The sequence below is a fragment of the Barbus barbus genome (assembly GCF_936440315.1).
Source record: "Barbus barbus genome assembly, chromosome: 1".
Classification (NCBI taxonomy): domain Eukaryota; kingdom Metazoa; phylum Chordata; class Actinopteri; order Cypriniformes; family Cyprinidae; genus Barbus; species Barbus barbus.
Genome location: NC_136729.1, coordinates 39,565,007 through 39,581,458, shown reverse-complemented (window position 1 = coordinate 39,581,458; position 16,452 = coordinate 39,565,007). Strand labels below are relative to the sequence as shown.

The window sequence follows — 16,452 nt, the reverse complement described above, 5'->3', positions numbered from 1 at the left end:
GACATCCCTATAGCTACAAAATAGAAACACTTTTATAGAGATAATATACTGTGTCCTAACCAAAAACGGTCCAAAATCTTGCTCCATATTATACATTAAACATCAAATATGTTCTGCTTGTGACTGTGCTGTGTTGAACATCATTTTTATTTTCAGCATGGACAGAAAATTACTCTTGGTTAGGACAGTGTTAGGAGTCTTTATGCATAGAGTACAAGTGCACATAAAATCTTACCACAGGAATATGAAGCTTGCTCAAAGGCTTGCCATCAAGTAGATAGGATCCTGTGTATGTCACATACTCTGCGTAACACTGGGGAGCTTGAGGTGTTATGTAACACAAAATCCTCCGCTTTTCCTCAATTTTTTTGCGGATCTGAAGGTACTCAAAGTAGGGGTTGGAACGGTCACTGTGGTATGGCTCTATTTCATCCAATTTGATGGCATTCACAATGACTGCCAGTGTCTGCTGGATCATCTCCCGAGTCTGCTTCATTGCTGTGTTCACAAGCTGAACCTGCACCTGTTGCTGGCCTGATTTTGGAAACTTCCTCTTGCGGGGATGCTGGGACTGGTTGTCGTCATCCTCAACAGGCCTGCCTTTTGTTTTGGTGATTAATGCAGGCGCAGGAGTAGACGTCTGAGCTGTGGTTGAGCTGATGGGCTCTTTCTCCTTTTCTACAGTGACACAAGAAGTGGTCACACTTGTGGTGACTGATGAGGTGGATACCGAAGAGGTGATGCTAGATGAGCTTAGCGCGGCACTCTGCTTGTTCTGATTGGCCAGCATCTGAGCCTTTTTCCGGGTAATTCTTTGCGGTATTTCCTCAATTTTCTTGGGTGCCTCAGATACTGGTATGGTCACTGACAACTTGGCGGTTGATTCAAGTGCCTCTGATACTTGGGTGCTGCTAGGCACTGAGACAGTTGGGACCTGAACAGAAGGATGAGGGCTACATGAGGGACCCAAAGCTACCACAGGATTTTGTAATGAAAGTGGTTTTGTGGTGACGGGTAGATCCAAATATTGTACCATAACAGATGGCATCATGGTATCTGGGGTTGTTTCTTTTTGCCTGTATTCATGGTCCTTTTCACTTTCAGTAGAAAACAAGTTACTGTTGTTTTCATTCCCTTCTTCAAATGCTCCCCTCTCCTCTGGAATTGCTTCTTTCATGGGAGGAACCTCTGGGATGTTCTGAGGCTCCGGCTCCAACTCGCACTGTGGTCTATAGCCATTGTCGCTTATTGGGGGAATCAAATCCTGATCAGATTCAGTCGGAGGCACAACTGCAGGAGAACAAGGAGCTTTGGACAAACTAGACAGGTCAACATCCATTATATTTTCACTCGTCTCAATGACTGGAGGTCTTGTCTGCTTACTCTCTGCAGTCTCTGCGGCTGTCATATCAGGGTCTTGCATCTCCTTCTCCTGAAAAGGAAGGTCTGGTATAGAGAAGGGACCCATGTCATCCATTTCATCAGCTGCAACAGAGAATGGATCTGCCCATGAAACAACAGGTTCTTGGCTGACTGGTGGGGCTACAGGCATGCTGTTCTCTGCAGCATAGGTGGGAGAGTCTTGTCTATTGTCTTTCATTATACATGGGGGCTCTAGGTCCATCGGAGCTTCCTCAGGATTTGGTTTGCAATCAGTGAAGAAAGTTTCTAGTCGAGGCGATTCAGTCTCCAATGCCTCTGTTACAGGTCTTTCTGGTGACTGAATGTCTTCCACTGTGTCCTTGTGGACCTCATAATGAGAGTCAGACATTTGTGATGGACAGTATGCTGTAGAATAAGTAGAGTGAGGTGGTGTCACAGGCATTACACCCATGATATGCTGCATTTCACAATCAGAGTGTGAATAGGGACTGCTAATCTTTGAGACAGCTGCCTCGACCTCTCTGTAACTCTCATGAGGTGATTTCATGAGCACTTCTGAATTCCAGCCTAAGGACTGATCACACGAGTTGTCCATGTAGTTGTCTTGCAGATGGGTTGGTGTTACGGGAAGTACATCAGGATCTCTTCTATCTGGAGATTCAAGCCAAGCCTTTTTGTCAGATTCCTCAATCCCGAGTGTATAAGTGGGATCGTTTCTAGACTGGATGGTCTCGTCTACAGTGTGGTGACCTTCTCTGGCATCCTCAACAAAATCATCCTCTTCCTCCTCATCATCATCTTGCTCCTCAACAACAGGAGGCAAGTAGTCACTCCCACTAACAGGGTGGGCTGGTGTTGGACCGGGTCCACTCTGGTGTGGTTCTGAAAGATCATCAATATCCATGGGAGGCAGGGCAGCAGGAGTTGGTGTTGGAGGAGCAGCTATATCCAGACAAGGCTCCTGGGGGTCGGGTCTATGGACTGGAGTTGAGGGCTTCATGAGATAGTTGTTAAAGACACTCCCTGGGTGTTCACTGCCATCGTTGATGGAATTTACAGTAGATGGTACATCATCTGGTACGCTATCATGTTGCAATGGGTCAGGTCTGGGAGACATCATGTCGACAGGCGATAAACAGAATGAAGAGGAAATACAATTAAGTCTGTCAGCTGCTATCTTGTCCTCAGTAAGATGTGAGGCTGAAGACTCAAATGCTGTGCCTTCTTGTATATGTTGCTGTCTTAACTTGTCTGCCTCTACTTTGAACTCGATCTCAAGTGGTCTTCTGACATCAGAGGAGACAGACTGACTCACAAGGGGTAACTGCATGTTCTTTGCTGGTGTTATGCATGTTCCCTCCTGAAAGTTACCTGACGAGTTAGAATATCTATCAAAGAATGAAGGAGAGCAGGCATTCATGGAGATGGTTGTGGCTGAGGGATTCTGACACTCAAGACCCTCGAACATGATGTCAGGATAGTCCTCCGCACTGCAGGATGGAGTGCGTGGAGTTTGCATGACTTCCTCATAGCTTGGACACGAGATCACAGATGTTGGGGTGGGGACACCTGTTGGTCTGTTCTGGTCGGGTCGTGGAGACGCAGGAAGACTTTCCTTCATTTGGTGGCAAGCGAGCCAGTCTTTTGAGTTCTGGTTGTCCATAGCTTGTGGTTTTCTGTCAGGCGACATCATTTGGGTTGGAAGGCCAATATCTTTCATCTTTTTCTCTTTCAAAGCAGTTTCCACTGAAGCCGATTTTTTGGAGAGTTCACTGCGGTTCTTCTTCAGTTCTTCATTTGACTTAGTTTTATCTTTGAGTTTTGGGTCACCTGATCGATGCCTCAGTTTTTCCATCTGTTTCATTCTCTCCTTGTGTTTCTTATGGCGCTCTTCAATCTCCTGATCTTTTAAACTAAGCATTTTGCCAAAACTCGTTAGTCTAAGATCACCATCAACCAACAGCTTTTCACGAGGGCGGTTGTCCTTTCGAGCGGTCTCTTTTGACTGGCTGAATTTGTCGTTCTCATCTTTGACCTTTGCCTTGACATCTGTTCTCTCTTTATCCATGATATCTTTATTTCTGTCCTTATTTTTCCCATCAAATTTAGAACAGTCTTCTTTAGATTTCTCTTTAAGACTTGTGACTTGAGTGTTTTCCTTCAGTCCAGATTTTTGTTCCTCTTTTGAGTGCCTGAAGGAGCCAAAACCATCCGAATGTTTATGCTTTTCTTCTTTCACTTTTTCCTTGTGTTTCTCTTTCTTCTTTTTGTCTTTTATTTTCTCACTGTTCATGACACTGTTTGTCTTGTCCTTTTTGGACATCTCCTTCTCAAACTCCAGAGTTTTTTCCAAGTCATCCTCACCATCGGCTTTGGAACCATATGGAAAAGTGTAAGGGTCAGCCTCCAAAGGCATGGGCTCTTTGTCAAAGGGCAAGCTTTCTCTGCGGCCATAGAATTCTCTGATCTCCTCTGACTTATCTTTTTTCTCCCCCTTTTCTTTCTTGACTTTTTCCTTTTCTTTGTCATGACTCTTTTTGGACGATGAGGACGACGAATGTCTATGCCTCTCTTTCTCTCTGAACTTGTCCTGTGCATTAGAGATGGAGATGGACTCTCTTCTCTCCTCGGATATGTCGGGTATGCTGATGTTGGAGGAATCATAGAAGCTGCTTAGAACAGGCTCATGACCTCTATCTGTGAAACTGTCTGATGAAATTTCACTATTTCTATCATTGGAATCATCTTTATAATCATTCATCGCCTCCTCCTCAAGTTTCTCCAACAAGGATTTCTCATTTTCACCACTCCCCTTTGAAAATTTTCGTTCTTTTAAGTGCTCTGTCTTGTCTTTGTATTTATTTTTGCCCTTTTCTTCACTGACATCTCTCTTGTCGAGGAGTTTCTGCTTGCTTTTCTTGTCTTGATTTGAATCCACAGATGCTCTGTCCTTCCGTTCCTTGTGTTTTGTGTCAGTTGAATCTTTGTCCTTTTTATCTTTGTGTTTTTCCATGGAGGCTTTTCTCTCTTTTCCAGCATCAAATGCTGCCTTCTCTTTTTTCTTATCTTTATGTTCCTTGTCTTTTTGTTTTTCTGTGGAATGTGTTTTGCCCTCAGAGTATTTCTTATGTTTATCTGTCTGGAAATTATCCATTTCATCTCTGTCAGGTGTGGAATCTTTCCTGTGCGAATCTGACAGTCCAAGAGAGTCGCTAAATTTTGCAACACCCCCATTATAATTGTCATCTTCGTCCTCACTCTCATCTGTAAAAATATCTGCAATTTTATACCATGTCTTCTCTCTCACCTTTTCAGGTTTTCTCTCTTCTTTCTTAAACTCCAAGAAATCTTTGTCTCTATCAGCATGTTTGTCCTGGGATGTTTTTTCTTTCTTATCTTTATTCTGTTCAGATGACATCTTCCTTTCTTTTTCTTTGCTATGAGAATCTTTATGCTTTTCTTTAACCCCATCTCGCTTGTCTTTGGAGGCCCTTTCTGGATCTTTCTCTTTCATTGACCTATCAATTGAGTTTTTCTCAGGTTTCTCTTTTTCCTGGTCCAAATTTCTGTCCTTAGGCTTGTCCTTGTGTTTTTCTCCTTTGGACTTCTCTTTCTTTTCCACACTATCAATTTTCTTCTCCCTTTCCTTTCCAGAGTGGTTCCTCTCCCTGGGGTCAGACTTACAAGTGGTTTCATTCTCTGGTTTGTCTTTAAAGAAGGCCTCACTCCCATAGTCATCCCTCAAAGATTCTTGTTTTGTTTTGGAGTCTTTCCTTTCTTTAGTAAACTCATAGGAATCTTTTCTGTCTCTGGTGCCATCCACAGAATCCTTCTCTTTCTTCTCTTTGACACCCTCTGCTGATTCTTTTCGTTTCTTCTCCTTTTCCAGTGACTGACCAGAATTAAACTTTTGTTTGTCGGTCCAGTCTTTTTTCTTTTCAGCATTCTTTTCAGAGGATTCCTTGTCTTTCTTCTTTGATGCAGTTTCCTTTTCAGGACGTTTTTCTCCATGATCTGGCTTTTTATCTTTTACCTTATTTTCCTTTTTTCTATCCCTGTTTTCCTCCTTCACTGTTTCTACAATTAATTTGACTGCATTATTTGCTTTGTATTCTTTTACAGGAGCGTCCCAGCTATCATCTCCATAAAGCGAACTGTCAGAAGACATGTCTGACTGCCACCGATCATGGGGGTCATCTGACACACTCATCTTGGTGTCCTCTAGTAGGTGATTTTTTAAGTCAAAGTCTTCATAATCAGGGTCTTCTTTGATGTTTTTATCCCTCTTAGACTTTTCCTTTTCTTCTTTTATGCTTTTCTCGGATTTAAAATGTTTGTCGTCTTTTTGCTCGTTCTTTTTGTCAATTTTGAGGGACTTATCCTTAGACTTTTTCTTTTTATCATCTTTATGGGCTTTCTGCTTCTCCTCTTTTGCCTTGTCTTTGTCTTTTATGCTTCTCTCCTTCTCAGCCTTCAAAGGTTTGTCCCTCTCCTCTTTGCTCACCTTTTCCTTGTTGGACTCCTTTGTCTTCTTTGACCTCTCTTCCTTGATCATCCTTTGAGTTTCTTTACCTGGCCAGTCCTTGTCTTCTGATTTACCCTTTGACAGTCTGTCCTCCTTCTTAAAATGATCTTTCTCATGTTTGGAAAGTTTGACCCTATTTTCAGAAGGTGACTCTGTCTCAACAATGAGCGACTTCTGCCGTGTATCGTCAAAGTCAAAAGAAAAGCTCTTGACAAACTTTTCATTCATGTCTTGACTCAACACAACACTTGGAGCCTTCTCTTTTTCCTTACTTTTGTGTTTGTGTTTCACTTTGTGTTTCTTTATCACTTTTCCATCTTTGTCTGTTTTAGAAATGGCCCCATCCGTGTTTGAGTTCTTGTAAAACTCAGAGTTCTTTTTGTCTACCGCATTGGCATGCGTGTTGTTTTTCTTTCTGTTCTCTTGCACTTTCTTTTTCACCTGTTTCACAGACTCAATGCTGGAGTCGGCAGAAGAGTAGTCTGACTCGCTGGAAAGCCTTGTTCTGACTGAGTCCGAGAGGGAGCTGACATCAGACCACGTTGGAGAGGACACAGTCTTCCAGCCATCTGTCCTCCACTGCTTTGGGTGCTGCTCTGCCAGAGACTGTGTGTGTTTCTGAGAGCTCAGACTCCCATGCGTGGAGGATGAATTTGAGACGGACAGAGAACTAAACACAGAGGGGTCTTTGAGGCTCAATGTAGAAGAGTCCTTTACACAATTTGCACTCTGCATGGATCCTTTATCATCCTCACTCTCCAGGTCCCCAATCTCAGAATCTGAGGTGCAAAACTTGTCGTTCACTTTACCAAAGCGCACCTCCTTACTAACATTATTTTTAGTCTCCTTCTTCCTCTTCTTCTTGACTTTACTTTTGTCTTTTTGCTGCTTGGAGCTCAGCGACGTCGAGTCCCGGCTCTTGACATTGGTCTGAGGTGCAGTTTGCCTTGGTGTGGTCGTGGGTGTGAAACACAACGTCCTGTCGTCCTCGTCCGAGCTGTTGCTGTCCGACAGGATCCTGCGCACAGCCTTCTTTGGTGTTAGCGAGTTGCTTTTGGAATAAGTTTTAACCTCCATCTTGGGTATGGAGATAAAGTTGTTTGTCTTGCTGACCGGATCCTTGCGGAACTCTTTCTTGAGCAGATGCTTGTCGTCCACAGGTGGGACACGCTCCTCCTCGTCATCCTCGTCAAACTCATACTCATCCTTGACAGGAGTATTGGTGGATTTGGGTGGGTCCATGCCCTTCCCTTTTAACTTTAAGCCCTTTTCAAACTCTGAGTCTGTATTATTGCCATCAACAGAGCTGGATGGGGCAAACGATGGGGCATCTTCCTCTTCAGAAGAATCTGTCGATACAAACAAGAACTCTTAATATCAACATAAGCTGCACATTTCCTGTTAGACACTTTCTGGAATTATTCAAACAAGAACTGCATGATAACACACCGGAGGAACTCTCCTCACTGGAGGTGTAAGTGCCTTTTCCCAGCAACAGGTTAAGCATTGTTTGCGAATTTGCCACTTTTAACGGAGTCTCTCCTCTTCTGTTGCTTTGACAAGGATCCCCTCCATATCGTAACAGAAGCTTCACAACCTATAAAACCAGAATATGGTTGCCAATCTTAAAATTTTCTTAAAATAAATCTTAACTTGGAACATCTGTTCTGAGGTACTCACTTTAAGATGGCCATTGTTAGACGCATCATGTAGAGGCGTGTCGTCATCCAGGCCCTTGGTGTTAACCTCAGCCCCGGCTGCCAGCAGCTGCTTGGCCACATCGTAATACCCTCTGTTACACGCCTCATGCAGTGCGGTCCAGCCTAAAATAAAAGGCATGTCATTATTAAGTGTCTGCTCATCCATGTTATGGAAAGAATTTCATGGCCATTTTAACCAGATTGAGATCACCTAATATACCATTTAATCAACAGCATGCTACAATACTAAGGTGGAGGTCAGGTGAATTCTGATGGCTGCCTTTACCTGCAAAGTCTTTTACATTCACATCAGCCCCCTCGTTGATGAGCTCCTTAATCCGACGTGCCTCCCCACGTATGGCTGCCCGGTGCAGCCGCGTCTCACCCCTCTCATTCCGCTTGTTAACTTTATCTTTGGTTTTTGAGGCAGAGTTTGGTGTTCCCTTCTGACCCAGACTTGACTGCGACTGGTGCTTTGGTGTTGTGTCTGAACAAATATATCAGTATTAACAGCAATTACTAATAGAAGTGGTTCTCAACCATGTAGGCTGGGGCACTCTGTGGGGGTTTCAGCAAACTTTCAAGGGGGTCACAAGATGGGATGGTAATTTCTATAATAAAAATAATTATGCTAATTGTAAGTAAACTTTTTTTCTAAAAATCCTTATCCAGTAATCACGAACAACTAGAACGTCAATTCATAGAAAAAGGGTATTGTTAAAAAAAAACAACAACAACAAAAACATCCAGTAATCATCAACTGAAGTATAAGAGGAAACATTAACCTAGACGGGGAGTAGGTACTTCAACAATGGAGGGCATCGGAGTCAAAAAGGTTAAGTATCACTGACTTAGTTACGAAGTATGAGAAACTGACTGGGTTTTGTTTGCTCTGACCTCAGGGTGGCAGTCTTGTACAACAAACATGGCAAAAGACACCTTCTGCCTGCATTACATCTTTTGACTAAAGTACACAATTTCAACAGAATTTCATATCTTGGATTTGTATGATATTGTCAGTAACAAAATTTAAGCACATTGAATCGACAAACTATTCATTTTGGAAACAAGGTAATTTATTAGTGACCCCAGAGAAGACAGCTACATATATCTACACTAAATTTCTGTTTTCAGACACTTGCACTCAGAATAACCTAAAGAGTATTCACAACAACAGCTGGCATGCAAAAGTGCTCTTCAGGGGTGGGGTTAGGGGAGTTTCCTGTAATCTTTTGTTTTGGAAAAATAAATATGGTGAACTATTTGAAGAGGAAAAGCTAAATTTGAGTAATCCAATAGACATGCATACTTAAACTTTATGGAATACCATTAGTCTAGCTTAGAAAACAAACTGACAACAGACGTTTGAAATAAATGCAACAAAATCAAAAGGTTTTATTTTTCTCAAGCTTCAACGTTAGAATGCAAAACCACCTGAAACAATTCAATCAAATATGAATCTGAACAATTCATATCGAAACAGTACAACCAAGTCCCTTGTTGCTTTATCAAAAGTCCTGGAGGGCTGATGAACAACAGTGGATTAAGATTGCAGAGGTTCATTTCACAGAAGTAATGGAAATTGATGAGGGTTATCTTGTTTAATTGAATTCTAATTAAGTGCTTTGGTGTGTGTTTAAATGAAGAATAGCGTGAAAGTGCAGCAGGGACAGTGGAAGCTACTGAAGCCACTGGGCCCCCTCCCGCTCGCGACCCCCGAGACGTGGCGCCCATGACAAACACGCACCTGGACTGTTTATGGACTCCTCCGCTGTCATCTGCATGAGAAGAGCCACCTGCTGCCGCTCTGAGAGGGGATACCCGGCCCGGATCCCTGGCATGCCCATCCCAAATGGCAGGCCTGACTTCCTGGTGTTAGTGGGCTCTTTTTTAATCCGCTTCCGCTCTGGACCTTGCTTTTCTGTTGAGGAGAAAACGGGCATATTAACCCACAAACCAGCCTCACAAACACTTATGAATAGACACAATATCCCGAACATTCAGTTTAGTGACCATCTAAGTAAGCTAGCACAAGTTAATATGCATTCCCATGTATGCCATCCTTAGCAGCCTGAAGGTCAAGTGAAACCTTGGGTAAATTCCCAGCCGCTTGGCCCAAGTGAAAGCCTGTTGGTGGCAGCAGCCATGGTGTGAGATTACCCAAAAGCCTCATGGGGAGGGAGGGGATCCTCCGATGCCATTCTAGCATGTGTGTATGTGTGTGTTTCTTTAAGGCAATGACTTGGCAGCCTGTCACCGATTACAAAATGGCCGGTGTTCACATTTCAATGTGGCTGAGGCAAGGTCACCGCTGCATTTGGACAAAAGCATCTGCTCTTCACAGAAACACCCATCAATTATTCTCAGTATGTCAGTGTCAACATATCTGCCTTACAATGCGGCTGTCCAGTTCTTTACAGCCATCTCACCGTGCAATCGACTCACAGTGGGAGAGCCATCTTTGTGTTTGCCAGTTTCCACTGTATGACCTCCAAGTCTCAAACTGTACAAACATGCCCAAATGTCACAGGCATTCCTGTGCCATTAACACCAATAAAAACCCAAGGAGGTACAACAATCCTGTCATCTAGATTTCTGCTCTTGTCTAATATATGGAAGATCTACAATCCAGCTTGTTGTTCCCAACGTAGTGATTTATAGGGAGAGGAAGCCAGACACAAATGCTTCCAGCAACAAAGATCTTTCCAGGAATTATTCTTTATGGTTTTGGGCTGATGAATATTTGCTGACACCTGTAAACACTTACGTGTAAGTACCCCAACCACTCAACATACACACTTGCTGTTTAGTCACATTCTTGTGATTCAAAAGTTGAAGAGCATGAACAGCAGAAGCGGTCTAAACATGTTTATAACAGGCAGATAAACTAACAAACACAGTGCTTGCACTTTTAGTCTTCTATAAAAGACTCAACTGAGGTAATGACAATTGTACAGTATTACAGAATTATTCTGAGAGATTAAGCTATCTGTCCCAATTTGCTGTTCTTAAAGCAAGTTGAATTTGTGTCTGCAGACTTTTTACATTATATACCGTAATAAAAAATAAAAGTTTTCAATCAAGTATCTTAGGTTTTAAATAAACAAATGTCTTATAAGTCTGATATCAGTACTTAATATAGGCCTACTGCAGATATTGAGGTTCAACAGTATAACAAGCTCTACCATCAATTTCTACTGTCATACAGTATATACTGTCATATTGCTTATGTCATATGACATAATGGCACCAAATCACCCAATCTACACTGAAAACAACATTTTAACCAAAAAAAAAACTGTTTTCACAACAATTGTGTGCAAGTTAGGGGAGCCTGTTGCTCCAAAACATTAGTATTTAAAAGCAGTGGTTTTCTTTTGAGAGGGAGTATTGATAACCTTCTGTATTAACATAAAACACAGAAGAGTTTAACAGATAGGGCCCTATGATTTCTGCGATGCGGAAAACGCAGACGGAATCGTGGAATCCAGTCATAAAAATGGAATTTACTGAATAAAGCAGAATGTCATGAAATTTGTCAAAATCAAATCAAATCAAATCACTTTTATTGTCACATCACCACAGCACGTGTGCCTTCGTGAGTGAAATTCTTGAGAGCGTGCTCCAGACACTGCAGAAACAATTTACATATAGACAATTTACATATAAACAATTTACATATAGACATTACCATACATACGTACAGACTTATACAGATGACAATGTGTAATATACACATACATATACTCAGTACACATAGTGTACTATTAGACAGACATACAGTTACCGATACTTTGAATGAGTATTCAAAGTCAAACTTTGAATGAATTAATCAAAAGTAGGTCATTACACTTAAACCACGATTTGGACTAGTATCTGTAAATATTAAGCTGCAAAAACTTAATATTTAAATACGAACCCTGCATGTACTGTGTGTCTCTGTCTGAATGAATGGCACAGACGCACGGTTTTGTTTACTACACACATACTGAAGCGAGTGTGACGCTCGCGGTGATTTCAATGTCTGTCGTCTCACTAAATGAGGACATAAATACATGAACAACACCTCTGAGAGTCAATTCCTGAGCATTTTACCGTTTCATTTGAGTAAAACTAGCATCATATCATATGATGCTCAGAGAACCATAAAGCAACCCATCAAAATAAAAGTCCGGTTTAACTTGAAGACATTGTGCCAGAAATACTACTATTGTTCAGTAGAATTTCCATACCCTACTACTACTAAAATGAAACAAACATTATTTTTGGGTATAATCAAACAACATTTCTTCATGTTTTATTTTTAAATTGTAAATCCCCTTAGTTTGGCAAAACAAGTTTGCTTAATATTCTATTATTAAAATATAAATTAAATTAATGTTTAATGCCTTCATTTGATAACCAAAAAAAATTAAATGCACAACACAGAATTTATGAGAGTGGTGGGAGGGGGGGTGGGTTGAATTCATAAAGCTATTTTAAGAATACGTTTGAATAAATTAAGCATGCATTCAAATAACTAGACATGCTAAAACACAGAATTTGATAGTAGGGATGCACGATATTATCGGACTGATATCGAAATCGGCCGATAATGACTTTAACCTGTTAACCTTCAACCCCATTTGTGGCCTCGCAGGTGAAAATAACCTACCTGAATTAAAATGGTAACAGTTTGTGACAAAGTGTGCTTACACAAACAAATTAGGTATCTTTTGAAAGAAGAGACTCTGGGCTTTACTATCTATCATCCAGAGTTGATAATGCTCAAAAAGATAAAAAGTTATAGACACTGACGTGCCTTGAAAAATATTTTTCCACACTGAATGTTTTTTTATTTCATATACAAATACATGAAATAAGTCCTGGAGCAATCCAGAAAAGTAATGGCTCGAAAGCCACATGTCTCATGTGTTCATATTTCAAATTTGAAGAAGATACCATGAAAAATGAGATTCCTGCAATATTTTTTCTGAAACTATTTATGGTCCCCCCACCCCCCTGTTTGAGGAAAAATAACCACCAAATGGATTACAGAATTATACAAGCTATTTTAGTCATTATACATGTTCCTGCATAGTTTTTCAATTATAAAATAATAGACAGATTTATTTGAGCACTAAAAAATACAAAAATAATTATTTGAGTAATAAAAAAGGAAAAAAAATAGAAAAAAATGCTTTGTATATAGTATGTATACTGAAGTATTCTTCGTTATTCGTTATTACAATGATAAATATCACTGCCAGACGTGAAGTGATATTGCCAGACATGGTCATAGAGTCAGTAAACACACGCTGATGTGCTTCCATTCAGATTATAATCAAACAGATGGGCCATATAATCAATAATAGCTGATCAATGAATCACAATGATAGCCGTCATAGAGTCGCTAATAAACACGCTGATGTGCGTCCATACAGATTATAATCATGCAGACACGGCCACATTCCCCACACAATACACACACACACACATATAAAAAATGTAGAAGAAAAAAAACAGTTTTTTATGGATAAAGCAGATCGCTAAGTTATGCCCCGCTCAGATGACAGCGTGCGTCACAGAAGCGTCACTGCCGGCAGGAGGGAGCGCCAAATTCAAATAATCTATATTCCGCTTTTCTGAGACTTTTTTTTCCGTAGACGGTCTCGTTATATTTGTAAGACCGTATTCTACAACATCGTTTTGTTTTTTTACCACCAAGACGCTGTTTTTGAGCGTAATTTATTCCATAACGGACGCGAACAATAACTCTCTGAAGAAATGAAATGTAAACAAAGGAATATTCCTCCTTATTACAACGTTATTGTTTCGCTGGACTAAAAGTGCTCGCTGGGATGTTTTTCTGTGGACCCTTACCTCTCTAACTAAACTGGGATTTCAGCAGTGGACGCGTTTGTGGCTCGTTATTACAATGATAAAGGTACGTACGGCTTTTTTACTCTGCGTGTTTGGATGTGTACTGCTTACACAAATGTAGCAAATTTGTGCCACTCATTCCTTATAAGCTTTCCATCGAAAAACAGCGATCTGTCGTCGATGCTTGAGGCTTAGACCCTCAGAATGATATAAAGTTTGTAAAGATTAACTTTGTCCCGTTTCATTTATTCTATTGTAAACAATGACACATGCAAACAAAGATCGTTCAGTGCGAGGTCGCTCTGGTGCAGGCTAACAGGTTAAATGTAAATATCGGCATCGGCCTGATATGCAAAATTATGCCGATATGTCTTGCCGAAAAGGGGAAGGGGTTAACTCGCATGTGCTCAGGGTGTGCTAGCGATTAGATCACGTCAGCAATGTGGCTCATTCTTGAAGCAAAGTTTTGTCTGAATGACTGTTTTGGATCGCTGCATTTAATGTGTGAATGCATGTACAGAATGACGCGTTCGGTGTGGGATAGAGTAAACAGTTATAGCACAAGCAGGGGCAGCAGTGACAGCCTCCCCCAGGTCCTAATGCCCGTTCGGTAAGGAGTTTTAATCTGTAGGGGGCGCTGTTGGCCTACTTCTAATTAAATTAAAAGTAAAATAGCCTACACAAATAACATTTAGACTGTGTTTCTGATTAAATAAAGCAGTAATTGATGTAATAACATAAGTATGTTTTGATTTAATGGTCAGAAGCTATAGCTTACATGAAAAAAAAAAAGAAAAAAAAAAAAAAAAAAAAAAAATCACAAACATGACACTTGTAAATTAAATAATTTTATATATACTGATTTATTCATTAATGTGTAACGTTTTATTTTTTAAACAAATCATGAGCTCAAAGATTTTCAGAATTTTTACAACTCTTTTGTTTTAGACCAAATATTAGGGTTAACACTGCATCTTTCTGGGGGAAAAAAATGCAGCGATTGATTATAGTTTATTTATATTTATTTTCAAAGCTTCAATGTACTGTTAAAAAACCTTTATTATTTTTTATTTAATTCTAATAAATAAGTTAACCAAAATGAATAATATTTTGCTTATAATTTCTGCACAGGAGAGACTTGGTGTTGTTTCCAAACAAAAGGAAATATATCGGTATCGGCATCGATATCGGGCAAAATGAGTTGAAAAATATCGGCATATTGAATATCGGCAGAATTCCAATATCGTGCATCCCTATTTGATAGCAATAAAACATATGGTGAGTAAAAATAAAACATTTCATAGGGCCCTCAACATTTAATTTTTGAAACAAATTTAATAAATTGATGTGAAATTTTTATAAGTTTCATAGTTTTAATTAATTAGACATGCTTTTTGATTAATAAAATTGCATTTAACCATTAAAAAGGAGTCGAGAAAAATTAAAACAATTTTTGAATTAAAAACAAAACAATCAACCATACCAAAAAAACAACAACAGAATTTTGAAGAAAAAATAAACTGATTTCATAGGGCCCTAAACAGGTGCATAAAAGCAGATACACTAGAAGCACAAATTGCTAACATAAAACACCTAAATTAAATGTTGCTAACAGGTTTAACTGACTTACATCATTGTTGAAAACCACCTTCTGTTATACAAGTTGCATAACTAGATTTGTTTTTTTTTTTTTTTTTAAATAAACAACCCAAACAAGAAGAGCTGATTAGGTGTGAGGTTTGCAATGTCTTTAATCAGCTAAGAGAACAAAAAAAAAAAAAAAAAACACCCCAAGAGAGTCTTCAGTAATGTACCAAGGAAATGTTCAGAATGATCTCATCTGATCAGCTCAAAATATGTAAAAGATCAGTGCCCTGCAGTTTATACTGATCAGTCCTCAGTCTGACTAGTGTAGTATTTCTTGGTATGATGTTAGTGAGCTGCTTACGGTGTCCTCAGACTGATGGCTGAAGGGAATCTAGGTCAGGGACTGGGGGTTACAGGGACAGAGCAGCCTAATAGACTAGGGAAAATTCCAATGGTAAACATAAGTACATCATGAAACATATGTTGTGTCTAGAGTGTTCTGAGTGGTTTATTACTGGTAAGTCAAGAACCCACAGACAAAATAAAATTGCTTAGAAAAGTGAAGGTAAAACTAGTACAACTCACTACATCATGTCTGGAGAGCAAAAGGTGTGAGGTTTGCGTCAGTGTGTAAACAAAAATATTAATAGTGATGTTTGCCTTAGTATGCACCACTTATAAAAACCCAATAGTAGACATGGATCCCCAGTCAATCATGAAAAACCGCAAGGCAGAAACTCTCTACGAGCTGCCCAGAGAAAACAGGAAATGAAGGCAGAAGAGACAGGAAGTGCCCACAGGATGTTGTGTCAATACTTTACGCACAGATGAAAAGACATTATGGGGGGTAATAAAATCCAGGCAAAACAGACACCGACAATTCAGGCACCACCAGATCTGATATATACGGTGAAATCACAATAGTGAATAATTCATAAGAGCGCTGCGTGACAGAAAATGAAATGCTACAAAAACATTCCTCCCTCCAGGAATAGGAGTAATGCTTCATGGCTTGGTCATATGAAAACATCACCGGTCCGATCCGTTAGACAGCAGCGAATCTCTTCTCTCTGCCTACAGGAAGCAGACACATTCTAAATGTGAGTGTGTGCGCATGTTAGCCAAAGACCAATTGCGTGTGCAAGTGTACCAGCGCACATGCCTGCCAGCGTTAGCAAGGCGTGGGCAGCTGTGGAGCAGCAAATATTACTGTCTCTTATCAGCCAACCCACTCCCTTCACCCTTATCCACAACATTCTCCCTCCTCAGCTCCCGTCCACTGTCTGCTATTGCCTGTGTGCCCGAAGTTCTCAAACCATACAGTGCGTATACCAAAAAAGCACCTCATAAGCTATTCAGTCTCTGTAATATCCTCTGGAAATGCATTGTTATTTA

At 40.3% G+C, this 16,452-nt stretch overlaps 1 protein-coding gene across 1 annotated transcript in view; it reads right to left on the bottom strand.

Annotated features, from left to right (window-relative positions):
* Nucleotides 1-16,452, bottom strand: part of LOC306884962 (ankyrin repeat domain-containing protein 11-like) — a 173,863-nt gene that overhangs the window by 5,986 nt on the left and 151,425 nt on the right. Inside the window, exons 5-9 of the mRNA XM_079441238.1 lie at nt 9,356-9,529; nt 7,895-8,095; nt 7,589-7,731; nt 7,358-7,505; nt 236-7,257 (exon numbers count right to left, since the gene is read on the bottom strand). Coding sequence (XP_079297364.1) covers nt 236-7,257; nt 7,358-7,505; nt 7,589-7,731; nt 7,895-8,095; nt 9,356-9,529 — 7,688 coding nt within the window. The remainder of the gene's footprint in view (nt 1-235; nt 7,258-7,357; nt 7,506-7,588; nt 7,732-7,894; nt 8,096-9,355; nt 9,530-16,452) is intronic.